This window comes from Budorcas taxicolor, chromosome 21 (assembly GCF_023091745.1).
Source record: "Budorcas taxicolor isolate Tak-1 chromosome 21, Takin1.1, whole genome shotgun sequence".
NCBI lineage: Eukaryota > Metazoa > Chordata > Mammalia > Artiodactyla > Bovidae > Budorcas > Budorcas taxicolor.
In genome coordinates this window covers 38,979,863-38,999,143 of record NC_068930.1, presented here as the reverse complement: position 1 = coordinate 38,999,143, position 19,281 = coordinate 38,979,863, and the positions used below count along the sequence as shown (strand labels likewise).

At 39.4% G+C, this 19,281-nt stretch overlaps 1 protein-coding gene across 2 annotated transcripts in view; it reads left to right on the top strand.

Moving 5' to 3' along the window:
* Window positions 1-19,281, top strand: part of STXBP6 (syntaxin binding protein 6) — a 263,606-nt gene that overhangs the window by 208,635 nt on the left and 35,690 nt on the right. For both annotated transcript variants that reach the window (XM_052659978.1, XM_052659977.1), the window contains exon 4: window positions 387-552. In XM_052659978.1, the coding sequence (XP_052515938.1) occupies window positions 387-552 (166 nt within the window). The remainder of the gene's footprint in view (window positions 1-386; window positions 553-19,281) is intronic.

Here is a 19,281-nt window from a genome sequence, read left to right as displayed (position 1 = left end):
TAATAAGGGATAATCTTTCCCTACCAAAGGTTAGGGACAAGATTAATATTGTTCAGTGCCAGGAACCTGAAGTAATCCTTTCTTGAGCAATGGGAAAGACCATGTGTAGTCTGAAATAGGATACAAGTTGATATGCGGTTAAGCTAAAGGGACTTCTGTGGTCGTAGCTTCTTGGGGACATCTCAAAACACTGTGAGACAAGAGATCTGCTTGATAAAAAGAGCAAGGTGGACTCTCTGTGCCCCTAGGTGCTAATCAAGATGAACCTTGTGATTAGGAACAAAGTCTCAGAAAGGTGTTTTAGCCTTTATGAGTCTTAATATGGTAAACTGGAAGCAGCAGTTTTTAGAGATGGATATCATTCGTTCTTTCAATGTCTTTTCCAGGATTCTGCAGAGTTCGATTTGTTGTTTGAAAATGCCTTTGACCAGTGGGTAGCCAGCACAGCCTCAGAAAAATGTACCTTCTTCCAGATCCTCCACCACACTTGCCAGCGCTACCTCACAGACAGGAAGCCGGAGTTTATTAACTGCCAGTCCAAAATCATGGGAGGTGAGTGGTCATTTGAATGACTTTAGCCATCCCATTTCCTTCCACTCGCTTTTACATAAAGAGTTAGGTGCTCAACAGCATAATTAAAGACCAGAAAAAAAGAATCCGGATGCTCAGAGCTGGACCGCCTGAGGACCATTCTGGGAGTTCTTTGTATGCTAAAGACACCGTGGAGTGTTTTCACTCTTATCCAAAAACCGATCTTTTTAAAGGAATTAACCCTTTAGATAAGATTATTTGTACCAGAAGAGGAAGCCTGTCCCTTCATTAGAAAAACCTGTGCAATTGGTCTCCTCACTACCATTTCTATCATTTCAACACAGGACACTTTCAGAGTTGTTTTTTTCCTAGTATTTCTCAAGATGTTTTGCAGCTATTGATATGAATGTTCCTACAGATCTAGTTCCTTCTCACAAATAGCAACCAGTCTCTCGTCTATTCCTTAATTGGCAGACAGAGCTGACTTAGGATGAGAACTGTAAGCCAGCCTTATAGGGGCAAGTACCAGTATGGGCAAGTTAATGAGAAATGTTTAGAGGGTGCTTAGCACATTTCTTCTAGGTGGCATTTCTTTTTAGAGAATTGAAACTGCTAAAAGTATAAAGCCTTGCCAGTCACTCTGAGTTGAGGAAGAGTGTGTATATCATTGGTCTTTTCACTGATATGTTCTCCTGGTTTTGAAAGCATCTTCTAAAAAAAAAAAAGTACCAACTTTGTGTTAATCAAATGTCAAGTGAAGGTCACATTAGAGACATTACACTTTCCCCTTGGGCTGTATATATCTTGCATATGAACATGAGGCAGAATCCATCATCCTGTGCTAACAGCTGCTGTGCACAGTGTTTCTTTACCGTTAGTCCACTAGATGTGGTGGGAGAAAATGCTGTCAGCAATTCATTATTATCCGCTAAAGTGTCAGTGTGCTTCTGACATAGGAAGTTCCTCACATCATATGAACCTTGAGAAGTCTCTCAAATGCAGATGCAGACCTTGGTGTTAGAGCTTCTTTAATTAGTCCTAGAAAAACAGAAGAGGTGATGAGTACATATTTTCTTCAATGTGGCTGCATCCTATGGAACAAAAGTGGAAAAACTATTAGACACAAATGTTGAAAGAAAAGGAAATATCAAACACTGACCTCTTACTGTTTGGAAGATAAGAGGTAGAACCCCCTCTCCTGTCTGTGCCACCAGTGCTGATCAAATGAATTGTGCTTTGAAAGTCCAGCCTTAACAGACTTGGCCAAAGGTCAGAGGACCCAAGGCTGAGGACCACAGATGGCCATGTCTTCAGGAAATGGAAAATTGGCAAGGAAATTCCAGCTTTCCCTCATTCTTCATTAGAATGTTCTGTACCATCCTAGAATCAAATTTGCTTCTTGATCTTATGCTATGAAACCTTTTCCCTGTCGGTAGAAGTGTAGCATGGTCAGTTGCTTGCCTAGCTAGCACTTGAGCAGAGTCTCCTCTAAAAAAACAGTGTGACATATGGATTTGAAATTTCTGTTGCCCTTGGAGACAGACTTCCCTCGAGCGCTCCACTCCACCAGGTGCCATCCAGGAGGCAGAGAGTGTTGGAAGCAGAAGTGGTTCCATGGGGACGACTGCATTTCCTCAGAATGGAAATGGGAGGCGGAAGCAGGGTGTTCGGGTGCGGGGAGGGGACAGGCTCTTTCCACTGTCCTGTGAAGGTTAAGGAGAGCTTTGGGAACTTCCCTTCCTCCTCCCCGAAGGGGCAGCACTAGGTGGCCCTCTTCCCTGTTGTCCCTGAAGCTCTCATTTCTTCTTTCAGAACAAGCCCTTTCATTCCTTCATTCACTCTTGGCTCATCTGCCAGTCACACAGTATGTAGGTACTGCGTGTCCACTCTGCGCTAGTCACTCTCTACATCCCTGATGTGGAGAATTATTCTATCGTTGACCCCTTAACAGACCCTAATTGCCACCACTCAAACCCCAGACTGGCAGGTCCCCAACAGCCTTTCCATATGCGTTGTTGCGTGCGTGCATGCTGGGTCGCTTCCCACTCTATGCAGCCTGCCAGCTGCTCGACCCAGTATTTGGATATCTTCCACCACCCTGTGAACCCCAAATTATGCCGAGTTGAGACAAGAATCTGCGTATTCAGTGTTAAATTGTTGGTCTGTGTAGTGTATAAAACTGAAGACTGATTTCCTGTTGTAAGAAAAAGTTCACGAGACCAAGTCCAGAACTCCGCTTCTGTGACCATGTCTCTCTTCTTCCTTAGACCTCAGTTTTCCCTGATGTAACATGTGGAGGTTAGTTTAAATGAGTTCTAAAATCTGTCAGGCCTGTCATTTGAGAATCTGTAGTTTTTGAGGTATGGCTTTATTGTATAGGTTAATCACTGCTTAATAATCAAATAAAAGATTTCATGCGGTTAGATACTGCCCAGTTCTAGGTTCTAAGGAAGGTCAAAACGCTGGAACTAAGCACATTGTACTTTGTTGGCAGCACGTAGTGCTTAATGAGGACAGCCTGTCTTATTTAAACAGTTGTCTTTCCTTGATAACAGTTGTACCAGCACACCCTGGCTAATTAGCATGCTGATTAGGCTTCCTTTCTGCCAGTTATCACAATTCAGAGACAGAAAAATTGTGTGGTTTTCCGGTCACTGCATTCTGACACCTTTAACTTTTAGGGTACCTACCCCAGCTTCAACAGGTGAGATCTATTCCAAATTTCAAAAATCTTCTGGTCTGTCCTCGGTATGGGCCGCAAGTGCTAGACGTGGTGGTTTTCCCTGCTGTGAAATGTGATAGATCTTGTTAATTTTAGAGAACTGGTAAGTGTCAGTGTGCTGTCCTCCACCTCCATTCTGTACATATGGTATCTCATTTAGTTTTTACATCAGCCTTTGGAAAAGCAACTTATTATCTCCATTTTACCGAGAAGGAAATAGGATCAGAGGGATTAGTAAATAACTTGCCAATGGTCATACAGCTTTTGTCCTCAAGTGGCAGAGCTAAAATTCAAACATAGGTCCTCTCTAAGAACATCTTTTTCAGGGCCACAAAATGGTACATTCCAGGGAACATCATCGATACTGTCTTTGGTATAAATGTTGCTCCCTAAAGTTGTTTAGGAATTTGGGGACGTATTTTAGCCAGCACATTCCTAGGTATTAAAAAAGGGAGCTAAGTGGAGAGGGTCAGAGATATGAGATGTTTTAATGGTTTTCCTACTTTTATTGCAGTATACAATTAATATAATAACTTAAGCACTTTTGTTTCTGCCCTAAGAATGAAGGAATCATCAGGACCTTTAAAATCATCTTGCTTGTTGTTTCTTCTTTTTTTTTTTTTTTCATAATAATTTCAACATATTAAAGAGATGAAAGTGAGGCTATTTTACTCAATGGGGAAGATGCTGGAGTCCTGGCCACTCACCAGGCCTCTTAGGTACTTTGTTCCAAATCCAGCCTGTCCTTGGGAAAACTGAAGCCATTTGAATGATATTTTGAAGAACAGATCTGCCTGACTGAACCACACTTTCTTTAATACCAGTTGTGATAGGATTGTCATTTACGTATCTACAATTCCATGAAATTCTGCTCTTATATTTATTGATTGTGTATATTCCAAATGGCCAGCTGTTTCTTCTTCCCTTGGGGACAGTCAGTTACCCCGAAATAAATTCTTTGGCTTGTTTGAAATTCTCTCCTCCAAACATGTTATTTCCTTCTCTCCAGAGGACAGACTTGGAGCTCTGATCTTCTGGTGTTGGTTATAAGATCCAGGAGACATGTCCAAAGTCTGAAGTTGTGAAGACCCCCATAAATTGAAAGAGGGAGGGATGTTCTGAGCAGGTGTAAAGCAGGAAGCATTGGTCTCTCCAGCTAGCATCTTTCCAGCCAGCTTCTCTTCTTTGGATGCTTAGAAGACTTTGTCCTCAAGCCTTGGTTATTCTTACTTTCCACTCTACCCACTTTACCTCTCTTTTAATTTATTCAAGCTCAGTTACCTTGAAAAATACAAAGTCATTCATTCAGTGGCTGGGTCCCTAAGCTACCAAGCCACCTACGAAGATGGAAGGCCGAGGTGTAGAGCCAGTCTGGCTGCTGAAATGTCATGTAGCATTAGGAACAACAGGACCCTGAAGGTGAAGTCGTAGCTTCATATAGCTTACTTTTTCTAAGATAGTAGCTTTTTTCTGCCTGTTACAAGCAGAATAGATCTATGATAATATAGATGATATACTGTCTTGTCTGGATAAGGAAATGGCTGCCCACTCCAGTATTCTTGGCTGGAAAACCCCATGGACAGAGGAGCCTGGCGAGTTACAGTCTGTGAATTCACAAGAGTCAGACATGACTTAGCAACTAAACCAGCCCCACCACTATTATGATGATATGTTTGTACTACAAAGATGCCTTGAAGGAATTAATCACATATGTTGAACTTTAGACTCTAAAAGAGACACTTACTTTCAATTAATTTATTTCAAAAAAAACAAAGCATGGTCTGCCCCAAATAGTAGCATTGGTTTACTTATAACAGACCTGTTGTATTAAGTCTAGGTCCCAAGGGGAACTTTATTTTGCTCTCTGCATTCTTCTTAATAAAATGTGATCAAATCCCACATAGTTCCCCATTGTTATTTTATTTACACTGACCTTCTGTAATGATTACTGTTGCCCTATTATTTTTATGCCCAAATCTGTGAACTAAGGAAATCTGGAATGGTTTTGGCAACTTCTATGTGGAACCACCAAATAGATGCTTTGTACACCTATTTTCTTTTTTAGAAAGTATGGTAAATTATTTGCAGAAAGAAAGAAATTTATCCCCTCAGGCAAGGTTCCATTTAAACTGAAGCATATCCTCCAGTTTTCTTGGGTTCTGAGCCCAAGCACCTCTGGCTAACTCATTCAATTACTTCTCCCTCTTTCCTCTGTTCTGTGTGGGTCATCATTCAGTGAACCCCATCTAGACTGTTTAAGGCCCAGTTGTTCACATAAGCATTTACTCAGCACCAGCTGCCTGTCAGGTCCTGAGCTACCTGTGGACATCCAGCAACCAGGTGGGCACCTTTGCCAATTTTACTTACCTTCCTGGGGGGGTCATTAGGTGTCAATAGATATCAAACAATATGATACACCAAGGGGATGGCTGAGCTGCATTTAAAAGGATAGTTAAGAGTTGACAGACACATAAGGGCAGGATGAAGTGAGTTCTGTCTTGCAACACTTAATCCAGACAGTGTCATTTCAGTGTTGGCTAGATTCAGAATTTGAAATGTGGCAGATTGTTTTTCCACAAAGCAGACTATTTGTAAGTGTCATGTATTTTTATCATCACCAAAGGGTATTTCTTTAGCATTGTCCGTCAACGTGCAGACCTTCAGATGAGGGTATAAAGTGCAGCCTTGTGAGCTCTATTAGAATTCCAGGGACACATATGTCTCTGATGTCCCCTTCATAGCAGGCTAGCCCTCATTCACCCCTGCCGATTGGTATGCTAAAGTGAAAGTCGCTCAGTCATGTCCAACTCTTTGCGACCCCATGGACTATACAGTCCATGGAATTCTCTAGGCCAGAATACTGGAATGGTGGGTAGCCTTTCCCTTCTCCAGGGGATCTTCCCAACGCAGGGATGGAACCTAGGTCTCCCACATTGCAGGCGAATTCTTTACCAGCTGAGCCACCGGGGAAGCCCTGGTATGCTAAAGGAGAACCGAATGGCTTTCCTCTGGAGTCCCCTGGGGTGGAACAGAATCTCAGGATGCAGACTGTGACTTTGTATTGTACTTTTCTCCCAAACAATGTAGGAGCATACCCCTAAGCAAGGTCTGCGAATATTTTACCTTGTGAGTGCCCTGGATGTGGGGCGTGTGTAAGGTGAGGTGACAGATGATGACACAGAGCACACGTATGTATCCTAAGAGTGTGCTTTTTCTTAATTTTTTTATTGAAGAATAATTGCTTTACAGAATTTTGTGATTTCTGTCAAACTTCAACATGAATCAGCCATAGGTATACGTATATCCCCTCCCTTTTGAAAGTCCCTCCCATCTCCTGCCCCATCCCACCCCTCTAGATTGATACAGAGCCCCTGTTTGAGTTTCCTGGGCCATACAGCAAATTCCCATTGGCTATCTATTTTACATATGGTAATGTAAGTTTCCATGTGACTCTCTCCATACGTCTCACCCTCTCCTCCCCTCCCCCCATGTCCATAAGTCTGTTTTCTCTGTCTGTTTCTCTATTGCTTCCCTGTGAATAAATACTTCAGTACCATTTTTCTAGATTCTGTGTATATGCGTTAGAATACAATATTTATCTTTCCTAAGAGGGTTCTTATGGAAAAACAAAAGTGATGTATACGGTCGTTCTTAATCCAAATATATTAATAGAGTGCTCTAATAGAATCTGTCACATTTGCCGTGATTTTTATATTTCTTCCTCGTGTCTTGATGTTTTCTGTCAATGAACAGTGGTTTTGTGGGATGTGAACCTTGCACTCCTACACATACTCTGACCATGGGCACAGTATAAAGAGTCTCTTATTTCTCAAGAATACATTCATGTGTAATTTTGCCCCCACCACTAAAACTTTAACACACTCAGGGATTCAGCAGATATGCACTAATGATTACAATTCACATACCAAGTTGAAATGTATTAAAAAACCATATTGTTGATGATGGCATGTAGATACAGATCAGGGGAAGAGGCCAGGCTGCTTAGATCATTTACTGTTGTGAGAGAGTCAGGAAGTTTCCCAAGAGTTGTTAAGATCTAGAGGAATCCATATCATAGCTCCTCCAGTGAGTTTTTGTTGCCCTTTAGGAAATAACAAAGGAACAAACTTCAGTTATCCTCTACCATGTACAAACAAGGAAAGTGATTTATGAGGAATTGCCTGAGATCCCACAGCTCATGAGGGATGGAGCTCTACCATGGTCAGGGCTTCTCATTTATTCCACGTCCATTCATTGGAGACCTGGACTTTCAAGTTCCCTCAATAAACCCAGGCTTCTTTTCTTTATGTTGATTCTGCCAAACAGAAGAGATAGTCCCAATGTAACAAGATATGTATGAGACTCAAATTAAAAATTCCATTTGGCAATTCTCTGTAGATGTCTGTTAGTGATATTAAACACATACAGACTTAGCCACCACTCTCTCATCACTCTATCCTCTTTGTTGCAGCTAATACCATCTTTTCCTAGAGAGCTTGATATTTTATATATGACTTTCTTTTTTAGAAACTTTTTGGAGAGAGTTAGAAATTAAAAATAGAAACCAAAGATTATGCATCAATAAGAATAACAGTATAAATATTTAAAATATACAATTGGAAAAGCCTAGTTTGGAGACTTTTTTGTTTTGGTTATTGGGATACCACCAGTGTAACTACTGCGTCAAACATAATTGAGATATATGGTGCTACACGAACTGCTAACAACCATCTGACATTGACTGAGTGCTCTTAGGAGCAGGACATTGTAGCAGAAGCTATGAGATGTCTATCTGATTCTTTATGTATTTTTTTACATTTAGGACAATATTACCCACAGTTATGTTGGAGATTTTGTATGCTTTCTCATGTTTTCTGGTAGTCATTCAACTTTATCTTATTCCCAAAAGGTGAATTAAAAGCAGATGCTTTTATTTGTAGTGAGAAAATTGAAGTAACGAAGGACTAGTTCCTTAGGCTCCATCCAATTCTGTACATGATATAAATGACTAGTAACTAAAGAAAAATTGGGTCACAGATGTGATTTTTTATTTTCTGTTTTTCATTGCTCACTGACTGTAAGCTACACTGAAATACATGCTGTGAAACAGCTGGTGGGTTATGGGGAGTCATCCTGAGCCTGGAGTGACTTCGTGCATTAAGTGCTTTTTGAATCATATCTCTCCATCGAAATCTTGAACCAAACCTAAGCTCCACGAGAGGACTTCCGAGGTATCATTTATTGGCGTGACAAAGATCGTGAACATATTTTGCCTATCCCATGGTTAAATAATCTGAAACAGATGAGAGCCATTTCTAGTTTCATAATCAACCAGAACACATTAATTGCACATCTTGATGTAGTGGAAAGAACACAGACTAGATTCACTTAGCTCTGTTTTTGATGGTTATCACTCTGTAACCTTCTCTAAGATGCTTACCTCATACTCAGCCTCTCTGTGCTTTTTTGTATCATGGATAGCAACATATACCTTGAAGGAATGGTGTGGGGATTAAAATGAATTTTAAAGTATTCAGTCGGGATTTCTGCAAAGTGCTAGTACATGTCTTTTTTTTTTTTTTTTTTTTAATTTTTTTTTTTTTTACATGTCTGAATATATTGTTTAAAATACATGGAAATTATGTATATCTATTTATAGTATCATGATGGTCTTCTGGAATATTTATCAAAGTCCTTTCTTATGAAAGAAGTAAGAAAATATTCTTAAACTTTCCTAATCCATGTTTGGCCTTAAGAATTGCAAAAACAAACCAAAGTAACTTTTTTTGTTCCAGCTGGGAAGGAGCTAAGCTGTATTATAAATATTTCAAATGTCTGGAATGCTGAGTTGTTTGCCATGGTTTATAGAATGCTGAATGTGTTGCATTTTATGTTTGACATTCATAGAATGCATATGGTACTGCTGACTTGACCAGAACAACGATGTTTAAAATATTGAGTGATACTGTGACAGAGATCAGGGCACAATATTCAGATCTTCTAGTAGGAAAGAAAAACCTTAAAACACATTTTCTGAACTTTATAAGAGCATAGAAATGTCCTTTTTCCACCAACATATCTTCAACCTAGAGCATTTCTTTGAGTCCAGTTCTCTTTACACAGCCCCAAAAGGACATATATCAGAGGTTAAATTGTTTAATATTGTTAGTCATGAAGTAGTATTTTCCAAAATAGATATAAAAGGCATGCTGCATGATGCCTACCCATACTTCTAGATTTACAGAGAAGTACAATTTTTAAAAGAATTTGGGGGATTTAAGTTTACCAATCACTTTGCTACATGTTTTAAAATCTTCATAATTTCATGAAACAAACTTTACTTTAATACCAAAAGATAGAAAGGATATATCTCTGAGAATAAAGGGCTATTCCTTAAATTGGAAGCATTTACCTTTATGAAAAAATTACTATGTCTGGTTCTTATTTTTCCTAGTTCACATGGTGGACCAATAAAAACCCCATCATCACCTGGCCTTTAAAAATTGCTGCTCTGCTGTAACATAGAAGCATCAAGAACTAAAAATTACTTGGAGTTTTAGTGAAGAGAAGCTGTGAATTCTCAAGAACAGTAACTGGGTCTACAAATGGTCATTTATGATTTGTCAAATTCATTCCCACTCTGGGGAAACCCACTCAGCACACATCCTTTGGATAGTACAGACAGAACAGATAATCCTCAGGGTGAAGGCCATAGTCTTATCCCTTACCTGGAATAGAGGTAAGAACTGGTGCGTAGTACCTGAGAAACTACCCAGGAATACGAGATTTCTAAAACCTTTAGTGAAAAGGTAAATAAAGTGATGTTTTTTCCCTCACATTATATCCTAGCCTTTCAAAAATTTCAGCTTTGTATTTGATCATTAAAATAAGACTGTCTCTAAACTTATCTAACTTATAAGTAGTCTCTAACTTATAACTTAAGTCTCTAACGTATAAGTAGTTACTTGAAATTTAGACATTGATGTAAATCTGAAGTTGAAGACTTTTCAGATTTGTAAGACCAAAATCATTTCTCACCCTTCTATTTACAATATGCCTACCCAGGGTTGGGTTCATAGGAGTCATGCAAGAGGCAAGCGCATTAAGATTGCCAAATTTAGGACGCAAAAGTAGAAGATGCGCAATAAACTCTGAGTATAAGATAAACAGTGGGTAACTTTTGAGTATAAGTATACCCCATGCAGTATTTGGGACAACCAAAAACTTATCCATTGTTTGTCTGAAATTCAGATTTTACTGAGCATCCTATCTTTTATCTGGCAACTTTCATGGGCATCCCAGTTTCTAGCTATTGTAACCAATATGGAAAACACAGTAAGTTAGCTGGTATGTAGATAAGTAAACTTTATGATGGCCAGTTATTAGGACTTTAAGAAATGTTGAGATGGACGACTCCCAGGCATAATGTTAGGTTAGCTGTTCAAAGATACAAACAAAAAAATATATGAGACAGGCTGCTAAAGAAGCAGTTGAAAGACTTGCCAGGATTCATGTCTTACTGTGGTTATTCTACTTAGAAAAATGCTGTTAAGTGCAAATGAAAGTAGTAATCAGTATAGAAATTCCACTAAAGCTCTTTAGTAATCAAACATGAGGTCCCTGGTTAAATGTGCACAGGGGAAAAAGCTCAGTCTTGGGTCTGAATGTCTTTGGCTTGGTTTTGAGCAGTTAGTTTCCTGCAAAAACAGTAACAGGAGTCTGCCATTGACTTTTGGGAACACCAGCAGACCAAAGGCTCCCATTTATGCAGAAAAGAGAAGCAGCTCTGGGTCTCAAGATCTAGAAAAGGTGCTGCTTTAAAAATTTAGCCTCTCTGACCTGTCTGATGGTTTTCTTAGTAATAGAAGTGACTGGTCTACAAAGAATCCCTTGTCAAACCCTTGCCTACAAGCTCTGACTCACCTTTATCCATCTCACTATCCATCTATACCCTCCTCTCACTGTCAGGTAAATGAGCATGGAAGGTAACCCTTAGCTTTTGGTTGGTTGGTTTGCTTGGGTTTTATTCTAGCTCCATATGAGTGTAACATCCACAGGTGATGCTACTATAGTTTCCATGAAACATTCAGTGGGTCCTACTTGTGAAAAGGGAAGAATATCTTCAATAGTTCCTAACTGTGAGAGCACACTGAGCACCAACACTTCAACTACAACACTTGAGTGGCAGGAAGGCAACCAAGTAAGTGTATCACTATATCGAGGTAAAACATGTTTTAGGAAAAGAACGAGGACAAGTCTTCATTGGCTAAGGGATCTGTTTACTTTGTGTAACTTTTGAATGGTTACGAGGTGGCAAATGCATGCATTTTAAACTTAGTGGATGCTGCTGGTGGGAAAGCAACTATTTATGTTTCTGTTATTTAAATTTATGAAAAGTGAAGGTGTTAGTCACTCAGTCATGTCCGATTCTTTGCAGTCTCATGGACTGTAGCCCACCAGGCTGTTCATGGAATTCTCCGGGCAAGAAGAAGTTACTGGAGAGGGTAGCCATTATCTTCTCTAGGGGATCTTCCCAACCCAGGTCTCCTGCACTGCAGGTGGATTCTTTACCATCTGAGCCACTAGGGAAACTCATATTTAAATTCATAGTCATGCTAAAAAGACAGTAGTAAGAAAGACTCAGAATATTTCTGAGTTTAGATACCTAAGCAGAAGCTGACTGTTCATACTTTGAGAAAATCTAAGTGTCATAATTATTCATAATACCATGCCCTGTAGAAAAGACCTTTCAAGTGGAATGAATACACCCCTCATTGAACGTGGTTGCGAACATTCTGGTCAGGATCAGCTTCATGTCCCTTATCTCTCAGAGAATTAAACAGGATAGAGTGTGGTGGGTAAAAATCAGGGGCATTACATGTTTCACATACAAGTATTGCACCAGACCTAATCTTGTGATTATTTATGCTATTATATATTATTTCTTCTATCAGTGTCTCCTATGGACCTTATTTTCACAGTTGGTTGATTTTATTGATCTTCTTTCTAGTTTCCATTATAAGAGGTTGAGACTTAAAGAGGGGAATAAAAGATGTTTTTCACAAGGTCAGAGTAGATTCACAGATCTGATAAAAGGCAAAAGTTTGTCCTGATGGTTGCCTTCTAGGAATGTTAGGGTCTTTTGGACACCAAGTAAAGGAGAGGAAAAACACTTGTAATTTTGAGAAGGTCTTTGTGGTGTTAATATATAATCCTTGTCTATTTTTTGTAAGCTTTTGACTTTCAAACTTGAATAAGATACAATAGAGTATAATTGTTTAAAGGCTTACATCATTTAAAAGCATAAGTTACTGATTACACTCCATTACAAAATAAAAAGTTTAATTAAAAAAAACAAATGTTTATCTTAAGAGTTACTGAGTAAAATGTATTTTTTTCTATCTGCAATGAGTTTACCATCTTGGTCATCACCTAATCACGCTCTATCAAATTATCACAAACTTAGTGACTTTAAAACAACACATGTTTATTATCTTGTAGTTCTGGAGGTAGGAAGTCTGGAATGAGTCATCAGGTTGTGTTCCTTCTAGAGGTGCTAGGAAAGAGTTTGTTTCCTTGTCTTTTCCACCTTCTGGAGGCTGCGTGTGTTCCAAGGTGTGGGGCCTTTTCCTTCATCTTCAGAATCTCCAGTGTAACGTCTTCAAATCTCTCTCTGCTTTTTATGCTCCTGCCTCTGTCTCATCAACACCCCTGTGGTTATATTGGTAGACCCAAGTAATTTGGATTATCTTTCCATCTGAAGATCCTTAAGCATAGGTGCAAAGTCCCTTTTACCATGTAAGGTAACATATACGTAGGTTCCACGAGTTAGGACCTGGGCATCTTTGTGCAGCTGATGTTCTGCCTACTGTACTATTTTTCTAAGAGCTGTAATATACACTATTGTCTAATAACGTCCTACATTTAATCTTTTTCCTTTCATAATATATACTTTTAAATACTTTCTATACTTGTACTAATCTATTATAATTTAAGATATTTAAATTTCAAAGCATGTAAGAAACCTGTATGCAGGTCAGGAAGCAACAGTTAGAACTGGACATGGAACAACAGACTGGTTCCAAATAGGAAAAGGAATACATCAAGGCTGTATACTGTCACCCTGCTTATTTAACTTATATGCAGAGTACATCATGAGAAACGCTGGGTTGGAAGAAGCACAAGCTGGAATCAAGATTGCCGGGAGAAATATCAATAACCTCAGATGTGCAGAGGACACCACTCTTATGGCAGAAAGTGAAGAGGAACTAAAAGCCTCTTGATGAAAGTGAAAGAGGAGAGTGAAAAAGTTGGCTTCAAGCTCAACATGCAGAAAACTAAGATCATGGCATCTGGCCCCATCACTTCATGGCGAATAAATAGGGAAACAGTATAAACAGTGTCAGACTTTATTTTGGGGGGCTCCAAAATCACTGCAGATGGTGATTGCAGCCATGAAATTAAAAAATGCTTACTCCTTGAAAGAAAAGTTATGACCAACTTAGATAGCATATTCAAAAGCAGAGACATTACTTTGCCAACAAAGGTCCATCTAGTCAAGGCTATGGTTCTTCCAGTGGTCATGTATGGATGTGAGAGTTGGACTGTGAAGAAAGCTGAGCACCGAAGAATTGATGCTTTTGAACTGTGGTGTTGGAGAAGACTCTTGAGAGTCCCTTGGACTGCAAGGAGATCCAACCAGTCCATTCTGAAGGAGATCAGCCCTGGGATTTCTTTGGAAGGAATGATGCTAAAGCTGAAATTCCAGTACTTTGGCCCCCTCATGCGAAGAGTTGACTCATTGGCAAAGACTCTGATGCTGGGAGGGATTGGGGGCAGGAGGAAAAGGGGACGACCGAGGATGAGATGGCTGGATGGCATCACTGACTCGATGGACGTGAGTCTGAGTGAACTCCGGGAGATGGTGATGGACAGGGAGGCCTGGCATGCTGCAGTTCATGGGGTCGCAGAGAGTCGGAGACGACTGAGCGACTGAACCGAACTGAAGCTTTTTAGGAAGACCCAGTACTTAAGTGGCTGAAAGGGCTTATCTTGTAGCTCCTTACTTTACCAACTGAGATATTTGTACCTCGGCCCTTTCTCTTCACTTAAGGAATTGGTTTTCCTTAATAATCACACAGGTTTTTTTACAAGTTTCTAAGATATCTTAGTATTTAAAGCTTTCAATGATGAAAATGTTGTAGGCCATTTGGTTTTGTTAAAATCATCCTTTTCCTTGATATTTCCCTCACTTCCATCTCAGAAAATGATCTGAATATCCTCCATGTAAATACCTTGGTGACATTCCTCTTGAGACTGACAGTTCCTCTCCAGCTTTCGTATAAAATGTCAAGGTCAAGTGTATTTAACACATACTCATCAGATAAGTTCACATTAACAGGTTGCATTTATCTCTTTAATTCAGCGTTCATTTAGAAGTGGTCTGACATGAGCCCCTGAAGTGCAATTCGCATATTAATTCAACAGTTTTCTGTACTGGTTAGGGTGTCTTCCTTCAGTGTAGTGTTGTGTCTTAAACTTTGTCTTCCCAGCATGGTATGGTACACACTGGAAAGGAGAAGACTGCACAGATCTGGGTTTGAATTTGTGATCTGTCATTTACTGTCTGTGGATGAGTTACTTAAACTGTAAGCTTGACTTCCTGTTCTTAAACAGAATAATTATGCTTATTCCACAGGGTTGTTGTAAGAGTTTTAAATAAGGTCATTTATAAGCATTTAGCATGGTGAATAGGGAGTACTGTGAAATGTAGTGCTAGCTGTTATAACTATATTAATATATTATAATGAATTCTTTCTTTAAATTCTGCCTTCCTGCTGTTGTCCTGCCTTCCTTTCTATTCTATTAATATAGAATCTGAATTCCAGTCAGACACGGAGGAGGGAGTGGAGGTATGCGTAGCTTTCAGTATCCCTTACATCAGATATAGTAGACATGAAGTCATATGTATTCATATTTGCATTTTTCTTCTATGATAACACTGATCGTCAGCATATTGAGTTCCTACTGTATGCCAGATAATATTTTTAGTTCACGTTAATCCTAAAAAGTAATCATTTTTATCATTTACAGATTAAGAAGCAGAGTCTCTTAATATTACTTAACATGCCTTAAGTTATGTAGATAATAAAGAGAAGTTGTTGCTATTGTTCAGTCACTAAGTCACATCCAGCTCTTTGCAACCCCATGGACTGCAGCACGCCAGCCTTCCCTGTCCTGCACCATTTCCTGGAGTTGGCTCAAACTCATGTCCATATAGTCAGTGATACCACCCAACCATCTCATCCTCTGTCATGCCTTTATCCTCTTGCTTTCAATCTTTTCCAGCATCAGGGTCTTTTCCAATATCGGTCGGTTAATCCCATCAGGTGGCCAAAGTATTGGAGCTTCAGCGTCAGCATCGGCCATTCCAGTGAATATTCAGGGTTGATTTCCTTAAGGAATGACTAATTTGATCTCCTTGCCGTTCAAGGGAGTCTCAAGAGTCTTTTCCAGCACCACAGTTCAAAAGCATCAATTCTTCGGCACTCAACTTTCTTTATGGTCCAACTCTCACACCTGTACATGACTACTGGAAAAACCATAGCTTCAACTATATGGACCTTTGTTGGCAAAGTAATGTCTATGCTTTTTAATATGCTGTCTATGTTTGTCATAGCTTTTCTTCCAAGGAGCAAGCATCTTTTAATTTCATGGCTACAGTCACCATCTGCAGTGATTTTGGAGCCCAAGAAAATAAAGTCTGACACTTTCCATTGTTTCCCCCTCTAGTTGCCAAGAAGTTATGATACCAGATGCCATGATTTTAGTTTTTTGAATGCTGAGTTTTAAGCCAGCTTTTTCACTCTCCTCTTTCACCTTTGTCAAGAGGCTCTTTAGTTCCTCTTCGCTTTCTGCTCCTTGGGTGGTATCATCTGCATATCTGAGGTTATTGATATTTCTCCCGGCAATCTTGATTCCAGCTTGTAATTCATCCAGCCCAGCATTTTGCATGATATACTCTGCATACAAGTTAAATAAGCAGGGTGACAATATACAGCCTTGACATACCCTTTTCCCATTTTCGAACCAATCTGTTGTTCCATATCCAGTTCTAACTGTTGCTTCTTGACCTGCATACAGGTTTCTTAGGAGGCAGGTAAGTTGGTTTGGTATTCCCATCTCTTTAAGAATTTTCCACAGTTTGTTGTGATCCACACAGTCAAAGGCTTTGGCATAGTCAGTGAAGCAGAGTAGGTATTTTTCTGGGCTTCTCTTGCTTTTTGTATGGTCTCTGGTCCCCTGCCTTTTCTAAAGCCAGCTTGAACATCCAGAAGTTAACAGTTCACGTATTGCTGAAGCCTGGCTTGGAGAATTTTGAGCATTACTTTACTAGCATGTGAGATGAGAGCAGTTGTGCAGTAGTTTGAACACTCTTTGGCATTGCCTTTCTTTGGGATTGGAATGAAAACTGACCTTTTCCAGTTCTATGGCCACTGCTGAGCTTTCCAAATTTGCTGGCATATTGAGTGCAGCACTTTCACAGCATCATCTTCTAGCACTTGAAATAGCTTAGCTGGTATTCCATCACCTCCACTAGCTTTGTTCATAGTGATGCTTCCTAAGGCCCACTTGACTTCACACTCTAGGATGTCTGACTCTGGGTTAGTGAGCACAGCATTGTGGTTATGCAGGTCATTAAGACCTGTTTTGTGCAGTTCTGTGTATTCTTGCCAGCTCTTCTTAATTTCTTCTGCTTCTATTAGGTCCTTACCATTTCTGTCCTTTTGTTGTACCCATCTTGGCATGAAAATTTCCCTTGGTATCTCATATTGTCTCTAAGGAAAGTTAAGATTTGTCTGTTTCTAAAATCTATCTTTCCATCTTCTCCATTATAGAAAAGTAGAGAATCTTTTCAACGCATGTTTTTGTGTAGAGGTTTTAAGTGGTCCTCCAACAAAATGAGATTTTATCCTCATTTCATCAGCTTAGTATAGTTCTTGACATTGGTCAGTGTTGTATTTTCAGTATAGCATTTGAATTATGGGATTCATTTCTTTATCACTATTAGTTTATTTTCTTGTTAAATGTTCTACTACTAAGTTCACTCTTCTAATGCTGTCCTTTCTTTTGGTTTATTTTCATATCTATTTTCCTTGCCTCTAGGAATACTGTTTGAGATCATATTATACTTTAAAAGGAAAATGTAACTTTATTTGTTGAATTATAAGATATGCATAAATTTTCAAGAATATGTATGTTATATAAAGCATGGTACATTTATATCCAACTCTTCTGTGTAATAAACATTTATAGGCCAGCAACATGTATAGGTAACTAAGATAGAGTCCTAGGTAAGGCAGCCTTTGAAAATAGATTGTGTATGTATCTTCTTTGGGGAAATAACAGACTTGGGAAAATGTGGTAAAGCTTTCTTCACTGTTGATTAAGAAAATTCCAAAATTAAGACTTCCTCTTTTCAACTATTATACTTCTCAGCTTCATCTCTTAAAAGCTGAAAACACAAGCACAAATAGCTGGATTTATTTCTGATTAAGATTAGGTTAAAAACTACAGAAATTTAAAGTTCTAATACAGATAAAAATAAACAGAACCACTGATTTGCTATGCTTCTCAGCTCTCAACTGTTTTTTCCTGTTAAGAAATATAAATTGAAATTCTTCATTTGGGGCTATCTACTTTACCAACAAAGATCCGTCTTAATCAAAGCTATGGTTTTTCCAGTAGTCATGTATGGATGTGAGAGTTGGACTATAAAGAAAGTTGAGTGCCAAAGTATTGATGCTTTTGAACTATGGTGTTGGAGAAGACTCTTAAGAGTCCCTTGGACAGCATGGACATCCAACCAGTCAATCTTAAAGGAAATAAGTCCTGAATATTCATTAGCAGGACTGCAGCTGAAGCTGAAACTCCAGTACTTTGGCCACCTGATGTGAAGAACTGACTCATTGGAAAAGACGGTGATGCTGGGAAATATTGAAGGCAGGAGGAGAAGGGGACGACAGAAGATGAGATGGTTGGATGGCATCACCGATGTGATGGACATGAATTTGAGTAGGAGTTGGTGATGGACAGGGAAACCTGGCATGCTGTAGTCCTCGGGGTCGCAAAGAGTCAGACATGACTGAATAACTGAACTGAACTGAACTTTCAACCAACCAGGCCTAAGCAAATAAAAGAATCTATCAGTAAGATAGAACCAACTTTTTCTTTGTTTGCTGGTGAGAACAAATGGAAAAATAAGTATTATCACTGCTGAACGCTGTAGAGTTTTTGGATTTTTATACTGCTAAAAATGAATATTTTAAAAATTGAATATTGGCACAGTTTAATGTGAATTCACATTTTGAGACTCCTTCAGCATGAATTCACATTTTGAGACTCCTTCGGCACCACTACCTGCAAAATAGAGGAAATTAAAAAGAAATAATCACTTTCAGGAAGAAAGCTAAGTATGCATAAAGCAGAAACAGAGTCACAAAAGAGTAGGAATGAAGCTGCTTGCCTGCTGGCCTACAGCTCTGGAAAGTGTTTGAATTCCATGCTGTAACAGTGACTAAAAATACCCCCACGGAAAGCAAAAAACCACAGCCACATTTGCTGTTTAGAATCAAAGCCTTTCTGCCCAAGCAAGGGATCTACAAACAAGCCATGATCCACTGCCCTAGGAAGTTGCTTATAAGATTCTACATTCCTTGGGGGGAGGCAACAGAAAGCAAACAGCATCTCCCACCCATGACCTGGCACCGGCTGCCCACTGGCTTAGCACTGGCTCTGCAGTGTGCATAACAGCACCCGGGACAGGAGCCTCAGATCATCACTTTAAGTCCTGGTTGTCTTAGGGGCCAATACTAGAAACAATAAAGCTACCTGTAGCAGAGAAAGGACCATGGTAGTGAGGAGAAGGAAGAAGAAATTAAACTTTCCCACTCGAGAAGAATGCACTAACCAAACTTCTAAAAAAAAATATGAGAATTCCAAAAAAAAAAAAAAGAAAACTGGGAGTT